Source organism: Felis catus, chromosome B1 (assembly GCF_018350175.1).
Source record: "Felis catus isolate Fca126 chromosome B1, F.catus_Fca126_mat1.0, whole genome shotgun sequence".
NCBI lineage: Eukaryota > Metazoa > Chordata > Mammalia > Carnivora > Felidae > Felis > Felis catus.
Genome location: NC_058371.1, coordinates 30,999,028 through 31,016,681, shown reverse-complemented (window position 1 = coordinate 31,016,681; position 17,654 = coordinate 30,999,028). Strand labels below are relative to the sequence as shown.

General features: G+C 42.4%; 1 protein-coding gene across 3 annotated transcripts in view; it reads left to right on the top strand.

Moving 5' to 3' along the window:
* Positions 1-17,654, top strand: part of FUT10 (fucosyltransferase 10) — an 87,723-nt gene that overhangs the window by 1,126 nt on the left and 68,943 nt on the right. For 2 of the 3 annotated variants that reach the window (XM_003984668.6, XR_006596425.1), the window contains exons 2-3: positions 7,044-7,396; positions 12,566-12,854. In XM_003984668.6, the coding sequence (XP_003984717.2) occupies positions 7,316-7,396; positions 12,566-12,854 (370 nt within the window). In that variant the 5' untranslated portion in view covers positions 7,044-7,315. Of the gene's footprint in view, positions 1-7,043; positions 7,397-8,388; positions 8,532-12,565; positions 12,855-17,654 lie in introns of those variants that run through there. The other variant, XM_045055351.1, reaches the window with a different exon arrangement.

Below are 17,654 nucleotides of genomic sequence, written 5' to 3'. Positions count from 1 at the left end.
GCGGGTTTGCCGCGACCTTTCCCGCCCCACCGGTTCGAAAACCTCACTCTGCCGCTTGTGTGTTGCGACTTGCTTCCTTCTTCCCCACGTCTTCAGTGAGAATCACTTGTTGCTGGAATTATGTGCTGAAGTAGTAGCGATTCTGACTGCCCAGCTCTAGCGAGCACTGCTATTTTAACGGAGAAAATGCCATGGGGGGAGCCCTCTGAATGGCAAGGCTATCAACGTGCAATCCATTTCTTAGGTATTATTGCACCCGATGAGCGCCCTCAGAGTAGAACTCGTTTTGTGTAAGATGTGTAAATAACGTCGATGTGATTTTAAGACACTTCCTGGGAACCTTTTAATGATACGTTGCAAGTGTCGCGCAAAATGACTGTTTTCCTTCTCTTCACAGCTCCAACAGACTGCCCCCTACTCGCTGCCACAGCTCCCTAAAATGCATGTGGTGACTTGGGTTGTTAATTTCATTGTGTGGAGTGCATGCGCTCTGGCTGGGTACAATTTTCAGTATGGCAAGCGGGTCTTCAGGACGTCATTCTCCTTGTATGCCCTTCCTTCTCTCAAGATGAGACAACCCAGAAGCTCATGACCAATCTTGGGCTTGGTAGTGATGTCACACTGCAACTAGGGCATTGTTTCTGATCCACCTCGTGGTCTCAAAGGGAGGGCTTTCAGGTGGGGTCTGGTCAACCGTTGAATAAGCAACCCAGGTATTTGCACACTAAAGTGGCAGAGCCACCAGTCAGGAAGCACCCTAACCTCAATCTCAGAACTTTCTCCTTAGGCCTGAAAGCCACAGGCAATGTCCTAGCATCAGAGGCTCATTCAAGTCGGCTCCATTTTTGAAACTGCTGGCTTCCCATGCTGGCTTCCTGCTAGATGGCAGTGTGTAACTGAATTAAATAGGCAATCTTAACTGTTACTGTTATATGGCTCCTCTTTCATTGTTCACTTAAAAAAAACCCTGTTTATCTTACAAACAGTATGTTTAAAAAAATTCAGACCAGGATCTTTAGAAAATAAAGAAAAAGCACATAGTTTGGACCGACAATAATGTTATTCACATATGTCTAAGTATTGCTCGGATACTGGCATTTCCAACCCATGTTTAAATGCTTTCTAAATGTGGAGTGTAAAGTGCCGATTTCAGTGGGAATGCAACACCTAATTCAATTACCAGCATTTCCCAATAAGCTTTATAGTGTTTCTCATCATGGGTTGTTAAAAATTGGGGAAAAAAGTTTGTTTTTATTTACAGTGTTTTTCAGATATTTCTTTGAGAATAAAATTTGAGTTTTCAAAAGTTAATGATGAGTTGCTAAAAAAGAGAATGAAAATAAAGTAATCCTGAACTTGTTATACAGAAATAGTTCTTCATATTTCCAGAAGTCTTAGTTTATGATGGCTCAAATTATCTTGATCACCTGTCTCTTGATTAATCTTTCTTCTGTGGAGAGTTTTTCCTCCTGGACACTCTTCGTGGGATGAGAGTGCTTCATTTTGGGATGAAACCCCAGCTCACCTGGTCCAGCCCTTTGTCTTCGGGCATGTGAAGTATTAGCCACATTGTGTTGGTGTTGTTTAACCAGTACCTCATTCATGATTACATAAATGATCAAAGCAGATGATCTTTTGATTTGTTTTCATTTTTTGGTCTGGGTGTGTTTTAATTTAGCTTAAGTAGACCCACTGAATGAGACTGTATTAATACCACATCATTTGAGTGCTTCATCACATCCAGAATTTAAGAGTTTAAGAATGGCATCACCTTCATTTCTATAATAGAGATGTGAAAGTCTCAGGCTACAAATTCTTTCCCTCCATTAATCACCTGTATTGATTCACATGGCTGCCAGTATTCCTTTCTCTCTCATTATTCTCAACATGTCTCCCCTGAAATGTGTGGTTGGTGGAAGAGGATGAACTTCCAGGATAGAGTCTGCAACGCCAAGCACTCTACATAAAAATAAGTGCTCAGCAACATATGAAGTCTGTTTAAAAAGAGTGAGGAAAATGAACACCAATATATGTTAATAAAGTAAATTGGATGGCAGTGGAGGCCGGAACCATCACTCCACGTTCACCAGGTGCCCAAGGAACAGACGCAGGCACTAGGTTAGAATAAGTCAGCTTTTTAGTGTTCAACAATTGCTTTATATCCATCTCATAAAGCATCTTCAGAAAGTTTCCTGAAAAATGCCAGCTTCCTGCATTCTTTCCACTGCTGTGACAGGAACAATCACAATGATGTGGACCTAGATCTCCCCACTTGGCATTGGGAGGGGTAAAGCTTGCCAAAGTATGTGGCTTGGAAAGTCCAGGAGAATGGGTAGGCTAGTGGAAGAGAGGTGTGGATGTGCTAGGTAGAGACTAGAGCACAGAACAGGAAGCTACATTCAAGGAATAGTCGGAACGAAGTGTATGTGTGGTTAGAAGCTGGAGAAGCAGGGCAGGGTCCAAGGAGTCTTGTTTTTCTAAGCTACTCAATTTGATCTTCATCTTGAAATCTGTGGGAAGCCATCGATGGATTTTCATCGGAGGAGAGATGTCCAGTTGACATTATAGAAACAACTCTACAGGCAAGTGGAGAGAGTGCAAGGGGTCAGACCGGTAGGAACACCAGTTGTCAGGCTTATGCAGTAACCAGATAGGAATGCAAGAGAAGTGTTGAATGGAGGGGTTAAAAAGTTCCTGGAGAGTTGTCCAAAAGCCCTTAGACTTCCCCACCAGCCTACCATCATCTGTCTTTCCCAGGGCAGCCATAGTTCAGGGATATTGTGAGGGCTTATACATTATAAAATGAAAATGTACCTTGGGAGAGTCAAACCTACTTGAGAAATTATGCTTTTGTGGGAATAATTTAAATCTGGTAATTAGACACATTCCATTTAAAGACTTTCCCTGGCATAACCTTAAACTCTGTATAGACAGTCGCTTATTAACTCAATCAACGCACCAGTTACTAGAAGAGAGATGATCAAAGGAGCCTCCCCACAACTCCCTGCCTCTGCCTCACTTCTTTGCCCTGCCAGTGGGGACAGGGAGGAAAAGACAGACACACACAAAGTGTCAGGGTCAGAAAACCCCGTGCATCTCCCATGCTCACTTTCTCATTTTATCCTCAGAGTCACGGCAGAAATCATCTCTGAGCTCCATTTCTAAGACCCTGTACCTTGGACTGGCGCTGCATGGCTGAAACTTGAGGCTGGCACCCTCAGACTGCTAGTTTGCTTTAAGATATCTCCTCTATTTTAATTCAAAACAAAGTGGAGACATTGGAAATTATTTTAGAGTGAAAGTGTCGTTGGTGTTGATGCACTAGCACCTGCAGGAGTGTGAGGTAGTCACGCTCAGCTTCAAATCCCACTCTGGGCAGCAGATGGCCAGCCCCAGGCAGAGCACGCAAGCCGAACAATGCATTTCAGATGCTCGGCTCGGGGGTCAAGAAGGTTGGTTAGTGAGCGTCCATTTCCGATGTTGCCTACCATGGTTGTCTGCACAAACACCCATTGCTTCATCCAGGAAAGGAGTGTTCTGGGGCCACCCTCTTGGTGGACTCTGAGATTCACCTTGTGGGCAATGACGAAACAGAAGGGAGCTTTCCCCCTGGAATCCCATTGCGCTGGTGCTTACTGGCTTTCACCAGGCTCTCTGCAAACCCATCTGTCCCTCCAGTGGGGGGACTGTTGCCTTGTTGACAAGCTCCTGGGTCATTAATACCATATATTAGATTGATGTGCCCCAAGGTCTGGTTGATTGCTGCTTGTGATAAATCATAAACCCATCCCCACTAACTGGCTCTATTCTTTAAAATAGTGTTTGGTATGTCACCACAGCTTGGTCCCTGAGACCTCACTATACCTCTGGCTTTGAGAATATAAGCTAAATTGAGATTCTGTGGATGAAAGGGAATTTGTAACGCTAAATTCTTCTGTCATAGTTCACACAGCCATGTAAAGACTTAAAAAGGCCCTACCTAGGACGGGCCGTAGGACAGCATTGCAGCCGCTGTAAAAATATCCCAAACTATATCTCCCATTCTCTCCCTGTCTTTTATTTTCCATTATTTCTGACCCTCTTGTCCTCCTAACAAGCTGCCACTATTTGCCCCATCTCTTTCCTTTCCTGTGATCCTGGAGACCGGCGACCTGATTTCTAGACCCACTCCAGCCTTTAACAGCTATGATCTTGGGCAAATCGCTTCAACTTGCCGAGGCTCAGTTTCCTTATTTGTGGGAACTGAGAATAAAACCTACCTTGCTTACTTTACAGAGTGGTTACCAATAAGATCAAGTGGAATGATATCTGTAAAGTCTTCTGAAAATGATACAGTTTGACACCCACTTAAGGTGGTAATATTTCATGACCTAATCTGGTTTACATTAGTTATAGCTATAATAAATTGCCTTTGTGTATAACACAGAAATTTGATCATCTTTCTGTTCTGCAAGGGAAAGAAATAATGATAGTCAATGTTTCTTCTTTATTGTGAAGAAACTGAAGCTTAGAAAGATTTAGTAACTTGTCCAAATTTATATTACATATAAATGACAGAGCCAGGATTGAAACTCAAAGTGCTTGCTCCACGTTTTATATAGTTAATAGCTATTAGCATTGACTGAGTGGAAGGAAAGGCATTTCTCAGGTTCTTATGGGTTTTTGTTACTTTTTTCTCTGGTATACCAGCTGACGGAAAGCTATTCTGTATAGCTGTATAGAAGCTATATAGAACACATTTTTTTCTATGACTTAAAAAAATTTTTTTTTAAGTTTATTTATTTTGAGAGAGACAGAGACAGTGCGAGCAGGGGAGGGGCAGAGAGAGGGAGAACCTTAAGCAGGCTTTGTGCTGCCAGCACAGAGCCGGACGTGGGGCTTGAACTCCTGAAACCGCAAGATCATGACTGGAGCCGACACCAAGAGTTGGACGCTTAACCGAGTGAGCCACCCAGGCGCCCTACAGGTTTTTTTTCTATGATTAAGGCAGATAATCTGTGCTAGTATTGTTGGGTGGGAATTTTATAATCTTAGTGTTAAAAAATGTAAAACCGTACATGAACTGCAGAGCCGGACCAGTTTTTGCTTGTACTTATCAAAGTTGTGATCTTGGGTAAGTTACTTGACTTTCCTTCGGATCTCGTTTTCTCATCCTTAAAAATAAGGACAGCAATTTGCTCCCTCCATAGAGTTGTAGGAGGTTTGAATGGTCTCAGGCATGCTGAGCACTTAGGAAGGGCCTCTCTCACAATAGGTCACTCAACAAACATTAGTGATCTCCTTTTCTTTGGCAAAGCGAGTATTTCTGCTTTTGAAGTTCCAGTTGGTCGGGCAGCAACATACTTGATATGAATTCAGCTTCGTTTTACACTTAAAAGTATAATAAAAATTATAATGTTTACAAATAAGATAGTAAATAGTTACTGGTACAGAGTAGGTACCGTGCTCTGAAATAAGTGTTTCAGCAATCTTACGGAATTCTTAATAACCTTCTGATTAGGCAGGCTTATTATCTACATTTTGGAAATTGAGATATTGAGAGGCTAGGTTAAACCAGCTGGAGAGTTGAGATTTGAATCTTGGCCGGCTGACTCTAGGTCCTGTTCCCTTAATCACTGGATTGCAGGAATTCTGTGGGAAAAAGAGGAAAAACACACCATTGGTGATTTCTGAAACCAAGAGTCATTTTGCTGCCGAGGGCTTAGCCTGGACTTAAAAGTAAATGAAGGTAGGTGCATGAGAGGAGAGTATACCTTTAAGGCCAATGTTTTTAACCAGAATTCTACATCATTTTTATATTTTTAATTCTTAAGGCTATTATCTGGGAGATGTGCAATCAGTTCTTAGAACCAGATTTTTGGAGTACTGTAGAGCAGCCTCAGGAATATTGATCCTTGCTCTCTTCTGAACTCCACCATGTCATTTGACCAAGACATTTGACTTCACAGAACCCTGGGAATAAAAGGTATTCTTTTGAGGGCACCTGCGTGGCTCAGTTGGTTAAACATCTGACTTCGGCTCAGGTCATGATCTCCAAGTCAGGCCTTCTGCTGTCAGTGCAGAGCCAGCTTTGGATCCTCTGTCTCCCTCTTTCTCTGCCCCTACCCCACTCATGTTCTCTTACTCTCTCTCTCAAAAATGAATAAACATTTAAAAAATCAATAAAAAAACATTCTTTGGAACTTTTTAGTTCACTTTTAAAACTTTTTGAGGGGCACCTGGGTGGCTCAGTCGGTTAAGTGTCCAACTTTGGCTCAGAGCCTGATCTCACAGTTGGTGGGTTCAAGCCCCGTGTCGGGCTCTATAGCTGACAGCTGAGAGCCTGGAGACTGCTTCGGATTCTGTGTCTCCCTCTCTCTCTGCCCCTCCCCTGCTTGTGCTCTGTCTCTCACACAAATAAATAAACATTTAAAAAAACTAAATAAAACTTTTTGAAACGATCATCCATTTCAGATAGATGGAAATCTTATTTGAGAACTTCCAGAGAATCATACTGCTCACAGAACCCACTGCTTTGTTACACTTGCTATAAAAGACTAAACAACTAAATCAATAATCAGAATTCCTTGTGTTCCTTATGTTGTGGCTGAAGTTGTTTTCCATAGAGGAAGTTTGGGTCTGTTGATCATTATCCATTTTTGAACTTTTTTTTATTTTTTCCCTACTTTATATGGGAGTGGGTGGATAATCCTGGTAATTTCTATTCTATTTCTCTAGTCCTTTGAAACCTGGGTGGAAGAAGTGACTCCATTTAAGTGACTTGTGGAATTCAATCTTCTGATGGCAGGGAAGATTAAGTGGCATCAGAATTTTAGACCCAGGACCTAACTATATAGATCTGCCACTCTCCTCTGAATGGCTGTGTGACCTTGACCAGGTCACTTCCTCTCTCTGATCTTGGTTTCCTTATCTAGGAGTGAGGACTACATGATCTCAAAGGTTCCTTTTCGTTTTAAAGCCTTGGGTTTCTACCTGACAGCCCTGAAAGACTACGTTTATTAAATATTCTGCACCATGGCTAAAAGATTATTCGTTTGTTACAGACTTTTTGGATGCCTTCTGGTTTGAAGAAATCTCCAGCTGCTCTGATGATAGTTTAAGAAGACTGCATGCTGTTTCCTCTCGATGCCAAGCCAGGCCCTCTCGGAACCTCGGATTCCAGCCCTTCATGGAGACCAGGTCCCAGCAGGAATGGCAGTGGAAGACATCCGCACCCAGATGGTTCCTTCACGTGAAGTTGTCTTGGGCTGTGGGCCGACTCGAGAACACCTGGTAGCCAGGCCGGCCCTCTGTCAGTCACCCAGGGCCGGGCAGCATGGTGTGGATTCAGAGGAGGAAGCTTTTGGCATCTTGCCTCTGCATCACAGCCTCTGTCTTTCTGCTTGTCACACTCCAGGTAGCAAGAATTTGGGCTGCTTCGTGTTGAGCCCTGAGCCTTTCCACCCTTTCCCCCTTCAACCCACTGCATTTTCTCCAAGTACTTTGCTTTTTGCTTAATTTCTCAGGATCAGGGGTTTTCTGTCTCAGGCAGGGAAAATACTTTTTTTTTTTTTTTTTAGTAGATGAAACTGAGGTTTTAGTGAGTGGGTGTATCAGGTAGAAACAAAACCAGTGAGATGGGGGGGATCAATTTGTGACTCCTGGAGGGTCCTGGTGCTAGAAGAACAGAAAGCAGAGCTCAGTCTGTCTTACGGGGTCAAATTTGGATGGGCCTCTCCAAGTCCACTATTACGATGAATTCTGAAAGGTGGCATTCTTGAAGAAGCCATGATTATTCTGAGATTAAGATGGTCTATTCTGCAGAACACAAACATCCACATTAATACATTTGTCATTCTTTTTTTTTAAATTTTTTTTTTAAATTTATTGTTGAGACACAGAGCACAAGTGGGGCGAGGGCAGAGAGAAGGAGACAGAATCCAAAGCAGGCTCCAGGCTCTGAGCTCTCAGCACAGAGCCCGATGCGGGGCTCGAACCCACGAACCGTGAGATCGTGACCTGAGCCAAAGTCAGGCGCTTAACCGGCTGAGCCGCCCAGTTGCCCAATACATTTGTCATTCTTGACATATGCTACTAGACCAAGCACTGAATGTGGGTGTTTGAACACCAGTTTTTAGTCTTCTGATTTATTTCATTTAGTCGGTGATTCTGAACTTCATTTGCTGGTTTCAAATTAGAATAAAAATTACACCATGATAGGAAGAATATAGATAGGAGTTCAGATATATTTTGGACCCGTTCAAGCACCAGCTATCCATTTTGAAATCCAAAGGACTTTTATTTATTTTTTTATTTTTTTAACATTTATTTTTCAGAGACAGCATGAGTGGGGCAGGGGCAGAGAGGAGACACAGAATCTGAAGCAAGCTCCAGGCTCTGAGTTGTCAGCACAGAGCCCGATGCAGACTCAAACACACGGACTGTGAGATCATAACCTGAGCCAAATTTGGATGCTTAATGGACTGAACCACCCAGGCGCCCCAGAAATCCAAAGAACTTTTAAAGATGATTTGTGGACGTGAGCAGTTCAGGTGTGGGGCTGACGGAAAGAGAGGTGTTCTCTGGGCTTTTTCACTCTCGGTGATCTTCCTTCTTAAGATTGAATGAGATTTGCGTATAAAAGCAGTGTGGCAGACAGTCTGGTGCTGGATTCTACCACCTTCTACTGCCAGATTGGGACTCCGGTCAGAAGAAATACTTGCCTTCCCGCTTGTCTGTCCTGTGGGTGTCCAGGACCTCCCTGTGCAGGAGGAACTGGGGTTCTCTACTTCTTTCTGTGGATGTTATGAGAGCTTTGATCTTAGTAGACAATTATTTTGGCACTGTTTTTCAGTTACGAGGGACGGCTGCGTCTAAGCTGAGAGCATTTCTTTTGATGTCAGAAGAAATTGCCATGTTTTGGGTATGGCTGTCGTTTCTAAGCTTCCAGAGTATGAGAGGTTGTATGATTACTGGAGCTGAACCCTTGTCTGGATCTTGATTTCGGTTTGCCACCAATAGTGTGGTTTGGGCTGTTTCCCTGTCCGCATGGGTGTATTAAATGCTTCAGTGTTAGGGGTGCCTGAGTGGCTCAGTCACTTAAGTGTCGGACCTCGGCCCAGGTCACGATCTTGCAGTTTGTGAGTTCGAGCCCCGCATTGGGCTCTGTGCTAACAGCTTGGAGCCTGGAGCCTGCTTCGGATTCTGTGTCTCCCTCTCTCTCTACCCCTCCCCCGCTGTCTCTTGCACTCTCTCAAACATAAATAAACATGAAAAAAATTTAATAAAATAAATGCTTTAGTGTTCAGAGTTTCAGAGGTGCTATTTTTTCTTAAACACTGTGCATGAGAAGATATAATGCCCACCCATTTAGGACCATTCTTATTTCTAGTGGTTTGTTGCCATGTAGGGAGGGTAAAAGAGGGATAAATTAAAAAAAAAAAAAAAAATCAGGCCAGGGCTGCCATCATAAAGTACCACAGACTGAGTGGCTTAAACAACAGAAATGTATTTTCTTACAATTCTGGAGGCCGAGAGTCCAAGATCAAGGTGTCAGCAAGCAGGGTTGTTTCTTCTGAGGTCTCTCTCCTCGGGACTTGTGGATGTCTGTCTTTTCCCTGTGTCTTCACGTCGTCTGCCTTCTTCACCTTTATGTGTCCTAATGTCCTCTTTTTATAAGGATACCAGTCACACTTGATGACCACCTGTTGGGTCCACCTTGATGACCTCCTGTTAACTTAATTACCTCTTTAAAGACCCTGTCCCCTAACTCAGTCATATTCTGAGGTGATGGGAGTTAGGACGGCAGTGTATGAATTTGGGGGGCAGATTACAGTTTAGGCCATGGCAGATCTTATGACATAATTAATAAATAACGTAACCCTGAAAATGTTATGCTGATCTTCAGTTAAGCTAAAGTACCGTGGTCCCCTAGAGGAAATCGTTCATCTGAGACATTGTTTTCTACTCACACTTTACTATATTTTGTATACAGTACATGTAAATTCTTTGGGTGTATATGTATCTTTAGTGTTTGAACTTTATTTACTTTTTGGTTGTATAATAATTCATGAATACGTTTGGAGTATTTTAAAACAAATCCAGGACTTCATATTATTTTACCTGGATTTACTTTAATATGATTCTCTAACAGATGGGAACTTTTAGAAGTATAGTATAACCAAATTATTGCCACACCCAACAAAGTTAGCAGTAACTAATCAGCACCACCCATATCCTAGGCCATGTTAAGACTTTCCCAGTTATCTCAAAGAAGTCTTTTATAATGGGTTGGTTAGAATATGGAATACACAAATCCCATACATCACATTTAGCTGATTTGTCTCCAATTGTGGGGTTTTGTTTTTCTACTATGAAAGTTTGCTCTGTCCCACCTTCTATTCCATGTCATGGGCTTGTTGAAAATACTGTCTCATTGATCCTTTGGAATTTCCCAGATTTTAGATTTGGCTGATTTTACTCATAGTTTTATTTAATATATTTCTCTGTCCTTCATATGTCTTACCACTTAGTGGTGATGTCTGAGGCTTAATGTTTTTTTAAAAGCTATTTGGCAGAAAGGGGTGCCCAGGTGGCTCAGTCGGTTAAGTGTCCCACTTTGGCTTAGGTCATGACCTCGCGGTTGGCGAGTTCGAGCCCTGCGTTGGGCTCTCTGCTGTCAGCACAGAACCCACTTTGGATCCTCTGTCCCCCCTCTCTGTCTGTGCCTTCCTGACTTGTGCTGTCCCTGTCTCTCTCAAAATAAATAAATAAACTTAAAAAAGAAAAAACAAACAACAACAAAAAAAACTATTTGGCAGAAAAATCTCTCCCTAAAGCAATCCCTATTCTTTGGAAATGAACTTACACCTCACATAATAGACATTGATCAGAAATGTAGAACAAAATTTGTCTTTGAAGTTTTATCCATGGCTTTCTAAAAGCTTCTTTTTAAAGTTGTTGGTTGTACATTTGCAGGGGGAAGGTCTGGTGAAGAGATACAGATTTTGTGGCTACAAGTCAACTCCACTCCATCAAGGTGCTGGGGAATAGCCGCAACCTTAAGTTATCATGAAAATGCTGACAAAGTTGTTGGCAGGGGCTAGACTTTTCTTTAGTTTTTAGCGATCATCTTAGTGTCATAATGCTGACTTTGGTGTCACAAGTGATCCATGATTTTTTCAAGCCAGTATAATTTCTTACTTTTTTTGGAGTGCTACTTGGCTGTCACTCAGTGGTTTTTGACATTTTTTTTGGCCTTGGCCTCCCTCAGGGAATCCAGTGAATGTTACAGACCCTCACCAGCGAGCTGCAGACTCTATCATCAGGCCGTGGCCCTTTTCTGACACTAGGGCCGCAAGCAAGAAAGAAGGCACCACCTGGGCTGCTGAGAGTCGGGGCTGGGCCACACAGATGTCTGCTGTTGCTTGGTGAAGGAGTTAATACATAAAAGTGTGCCTTCCTTTTACTGATTGATTTGTTGCATAGTTCAACTGCTAGTGTTTTAGTTATATGTGACACAGACCAATTTGTACTTTTATACTGCTTTCTCTAACACATTTTTTATAACACTGTATCAATATCTACCCTTAAAATTTGATGATGAGGCAGCATTTTTGGAGAACAACTGCCTTCCTGTTTCCACTCTGTCCACCCTGCCCTCCAGATTCCTGTTACTGATGTCCTAGCTATCCAGTGACCCACACTGTCCTGAAATCAATAAATAAACATAGCTTTACATGGAAGGGAACCCAGGACTCACTATATACTTCACCTGATAGCACAGTGGAAATTATTAGAAATGTAAGACCCGTGTTATTACTTCTTTAATTGTACCAAAAAGAAACTGATTGGTAATTTACAACTAATTTTTCCCTAGAATGTTATCTCTAACAATAGCCAAGTAATAGCCCTGATTTTCATGGGTTTCATTAAGAGATAAAACTATTAAAAAAAAAAAAGAGAGAGATAAAACTATTTCTGGATTCTATAGATGCCTATGGAATAGAGAAATATGCCTGGCGTGTGCTCAGTGGAGTTAAACATCCTTGTTGGTAGATAGTTCGGAGGCTTTGTCCACACCCTAATCTCTGGAACTTGTGGAAATGTAAATGTAAATGGTTTAAGGTGACACATTGAGATGAGATTATCCAGAATTATCAGTGTGAGCCCAGTGCAATCTCATGAGTCCTTAAAAGCTAAGAGTCTTCCCTGGTCAGACATAGATGTGACAATAGACTAAGAGTGAGAGGCAACATTGCTGGCTTTGAAGATGGAAAAGGGGCCACGAGTCAAGAATGGTGGGTAGCTCTAAAAGATAGGAAAGTAAGAAAATGGATTCTCTAGAGCTTCCAGAGAAGAATGTAGCCCTGCTGACACCTTGCTGTTAGCCTAGTGAGACCCAGGTCAGACTCCTCACCTCCAGAACTATGTAATCATAAATGTGTTGTTTTCAATTGCTGAGTTTGTGGTAATTTGTTAGAACAGCAAAAGGAAACTAATGCAAGGCTCGGTCATCAAGATGAATGGGAGATGTGTGAATGGAAATTAAACTATCTGACTGTGTGATAATTGTCTTCTCTTTCAGGTAGTGGTTGAGCTGGGGAAACTTGAAAGGAAGAAGTTTAAAAATTCCAACGGGCAAGATAGACATGCAACGATGGAGGAGGAGCCTACACACCTCTATCCACTCCCTGGGAAAGAAGCCCTGAACTGGAAAAACAAATCAGAAACTGATAACTACCCCATCATGCTCTGGTGGTCCCCACTGACCGGGGAAACTGGAAGGCTAGGCCAGTGCGGAGCGGATGCATGTTTCTTCACCATCAACCGGACCTACCTACATCATCACATGACCAAAGCATTCCTCTTCTATGGTAAGTGGGGTTTTTGCCTTTCTCCCTTTGCTTGCTGACATCCTGCTCCAAAGCTCGCTTCCTGCTGCCCTCCCAAGGAAGACATGCGGAGCTCCCTTTGAAAACACTGTGACATGCCTGCTATCCTTTGCATTTGCTCTGTGTAAGGCCCGAGCATTTAGCAAACAGTAAATCAACGAGCTTGACCAACGTAAAAGTGGTTGACTGGCCACTTGGTAATTAGGGAGGAGAAGGGTATTTCCTCTCACCTTTTCCCAGTTGGATACCGTGCTTACTGAATTTGGTATTGAGGGAACTGGGTATTGATTCTATTGCTGATATCAATTCAGAATGTCACCCGTGATAATAGCCAAGAGGTTTTGATGACCATAACAGATGTTTAATGGGACATGAGCTAAGCACAGTGTTCTTTCTTTCATTAGATTAATCAGCAATAAAAATAAAAATATTTTTCAGCATCGGCTTTTAAGAGCAAGCTGGTATTTATCACCTCCTGAGGCTGATTATATGTCATGATGCGACTGAGGGCAACCAAATCCAGGTAGGGGGAGTTAGCAAGATGCCAGTAGTAGCAGGAAATACAGAGCCCCTGGGTGATGAGCGGTGGGGGCCTGGGGGGAACACAAGTGAGCAGATTCGGCCAAATGTAGGAAAGGTTGATCAGTTAGGAAGTCAGTGAAAGGAATTCTGCTTTAGAGTGCTGCGAATGTGGATATGTATTTGTGTGTGTTTGTGTGTGTGTGTGTGTGTGTGTGTGTGTGTGTGTGGTCTGGCTTTGAAGAGGCAGGACACAGACTGGGATGTAGAGCTGGGTCATTCTCAGTGTTCTGCCTAACAGCAACTGAAATAAAGCAGAAAATAGGTTCAGCAGGAATCAGGTGGTATATTTGCCCCATATTAGGTCAGGGCCGCAGAGCAGTGGGCAGTAGTGACCTGGTGTAAGTCAGGAGTCAGGGAAGTTCTAGGTACTCACAAATCTGGACATAGCAGAGTCCACATTCTTCCCAGACACCTGCTGCTGTCCCCATTCACTTGCCTCCCCTCTCTGCTCTGCGAAGGGGCAAAGGGAATTGGTGCAGGTTTAAGGAGTGAGGACTATTTGTCTGGGGCCAGGCTGGTGGCTCCTTTGTCCTGAGGGAGAACAACCACCTGGGTAGTGTCAGATACTCACTTTGAACATCATTTGACTACAGATCCCACTGAACGTGCAATGTAATACATGCACTTGTATCATGCTCCCTTCTAAAATCCAAAGAATTCAGAATTCTGAAACCTGAAGCTGTGAGTTTGCATAAGGGATTATGGTCCTCTAATCGTGCTTTGAGATGGACAATTCAATGTATGAGTTTAATTTTCCAAATTTGAACAGAAGCTCCTAGAAATACTTCAGTTATACACAAAAATTATAGATAATATAATGGAGACTGATGTATTACTATATATCATAAGAAATAAAGCATTACAAGGAAAATGAAAACCCTCTCTGAACCCTTCTCTGACTTCATTTCCCACTTCCTACCCCAGAGGGAATTATGATCCTGAAGTTGCTGTGTGTGTGTATGTGTGTGTATATATCATATGTACATATATGGTGTTATTCTAAACGTTACGCAAATAGTGTGATATGTTAATTTTCTATCTTTTCTCTCTAACTTGCTTTTCCTCTTACATGGTTTTTGAGGTTTATTGATGTTGGATACTCAGAGCTCTAGGACATCTATTTTTTTCACTGTTGTGTAGTATTACATTGAATTTATATATTCACACTTCATGAATATGTACATATATATCATACTACATGCCATTTTTCTCTTGTTGGACCTTTAGGTTATTTTAAAAACCTTACTTATGATGAACAGTGCTACAATAAACCATCCATGTACATGTGTGAGATTTCATGGGGTTTACACCTAGCAGTGGAATGATTTGATGTGAATCTGTGTTTATTAGATACTGCCAGACCAATATCCCAAGTGGTTGTATCACAGTGGCTGTCTTTTAAGCATTTACAACTTCTTTTTCCTTTTCTTTATTTTTAAATTTATTTTGAGAGAGCACGAGTAAGGTAGGAGCAGAGACAGAGGGGAGAGAGACAATCCCAAGCAGGTTCCATAGTGCAGAGCCCAATGCGGGGCTTGAACTCACAAACCACAGGCTCATGACCTGAGCAGGAACCAAGAGTCAGACGCTCAACTGACTGAGCCACCCAGGTGCCCCAAACATGTACAACTTCTTAACATGTTCGTGCACATAGACCTCCTGTATTTCCAAATAATGTGCTTAGATTGTCACCTCTTGACTTTTCAGTTTTATTTTACTTTTTTTATTTAAAAAAAATTTTTTTAATGTTTATTTATTTTTGAGAGAGAGAGCGAGCGAGTGAGTGAGCATGAGCGGGGGAGGGGCAGAGAGACAGGGAGACCCAGAATCGGAAGCAAGCTCCAGGCTCCGAGCTGTCAGCACAGAGCCCGACGTGGGGCTTGAACCCACGAACTGTGAGATCATGACCTGAGCCGAAGTCGGACATGCAACCAACTGAGCCACCCAGGCGCCCCTTGACTTTTCAGTTTTAGACAGGATAGATTGATTCTTACCATGGAAGATGAGTATTTAACCTTCCTTCCTCACCCCTGCTTTCCCCTCCTCTACTCAATTTCTCATCCCTGTAGCCCTCCCAAAAAGATGTATTATTTTAGGTAGATTAGTATTCAGTGTTTACATCATTCTGTAGTCGCAGCGAGCCATGTCACATGCTTAGATGACGTTTCCTGCACGGTCTGTTTGCCCCGGAGTAGCATCAGATAGTCTTAAGGAAATGTCTCCCAGAGATCTCTGACCTCCCACAGTCTAGAGTGGTTGCCCTTTGTGCTGGGCACACAGGTGCTGTCCTGGCTCCCCGTTATCCTGGGGATTCTTTGTGCCTCACTCTTGTGTTGGCTTTCCTGTTTCTTTTATGCCCCATTTTTCTTTTTCTTTGTTAATATCTTTATTTCAGTGTGTTCTGAGAAAGGTGCATGGAAGATAAGCGTTCAGAGACTTTGTGTGTGTGAAAATTTGTTCATTTTACTCTCACCTTCATTGATGGTTTGGCTTAGCATAGAATTCTAGGGTGGAAATTCTTTTCTTTCTGAATCTGAAAAACAGTTTCCCCGTCTTCTAGGTTCAAGTGCTGTTGCTGAGGAATCCACGGCTGTTTTGATTCCCCATCCTTTGTATGTAGTATGTTTTCTCTTCCCCTCTGACTTCTCTGGAAAAAATAGAGAATGTACTCTTTTTCACCAGTTTGGAAATTTAGTAATGATGCTTTGGTTTGAGCCTGTTTCCTTTTATTGAGGTGGATACTAAAATGTCGGGTTATCGGGAGCCTACACAGCAGTATTTAGCTTAGTGACTTTCCCAGGACTCACAGATCTACAGGTTTATACACTTAATTTTATCAGTATACCAAGACTCAATTCTTCTCTCAGGGATGGACTTGCTTCCAACCAAATTCCCAGAAGACTGGTATGTCAACCAGAGTGCTTCTGGTTTGATTTTCATATCTCAGGTTTTTCTACTCTTCAGCTCCTAAAACCATCAGTGACTCTCCTTGAGTGTTAAATATATGCCATTTTTATTACCCTGGCATTCAAGGCTCTGTAATCTGAACCCAACCTATCTTCCAAACGTAACCACTGTGATTCTGTCAACTAAACACTATGTTCAGAAATCAAATTGCAGGGGCGCCTGGGTGGCTCAGTTGGTTAAGCGTCCGGCTTCGGCTCAGGTCATGATGTCGCAGTTTGTGGGTTCAAGCCCCATGTCGGGCTTTGTGCTGACAACTCGGAGCCTGGAGCCTGCTTCGGATTCTGTGTCTCCCTCTCTCTCTGTCCCCTTCCCCTGCTTGTGCTTTGTCTCTCTCTCTCAAAAATAAATAAACTTAAAAAAAAAAAACATACTGCAGTAGTCACTGTTTTAGGCATAAGCCACAAATGTTCTTAACTTAGTGCCATTGTTTATTCCGTTTCTGAGTTATAGACTGTCCTTTCTATATTTGCCCTGTCACATAAGCTACTGATAACCTACCATTTGTTTGGCAGTATGGATGAATAATGTAGTGTCTAATGTCACAGATTATTATCTTGAGACAAAGACATTACCCAGCTGTAACGCAGGGCTAATTGGTATATATACCAGAAGAGAAATGTCAGTAAATCTTGCGGAATTTCAAAGAGGGGAGACAGAACATATGATTGGAGGGATCAGGAAAGGCTTCATAAGTTCTTCTGTATAAAACAAGAGGAATTTGATATGTTGAGAGATAATGGAATTGGATTGTGTTGAGATTGGAGGACATTTAGTATGTACTCCTTTAGTAGAAGAATGGCATGAATATGAGCACGGAAGTATAAAGTTACGGGAAGTATCTGAGCTGCAGCAAAGCTATCACCTAGTTCTGGGTAAGAGAGAGATAGAGATTGAATGATATACAGGGACCAGAATGGGAAGAACCTTGAATGTTGGCTTCAGATTTTGCATCAGAGTGGAGAACGGTATCAGGGAGCCACCGAGAATTGAATGGCTTTTTAAAACCAACTCAAATATAACACCCGTTGTGAACCATTCCTGATTCCCTTCCATCAGATGCAACCTCTACTATATGCCAGGCACAATACCAATCATGAGGAATAAAGACAAGTATAGTAACTATGGCATTTGGTTTTCTTCTGTGTGATCTTCCCTTCCTTCATACTGTATAAAGTCTTTGTTGATAGGGCCACATCGACTCATCTTTGTACACCTCCACCCCTTCTGTCTCAT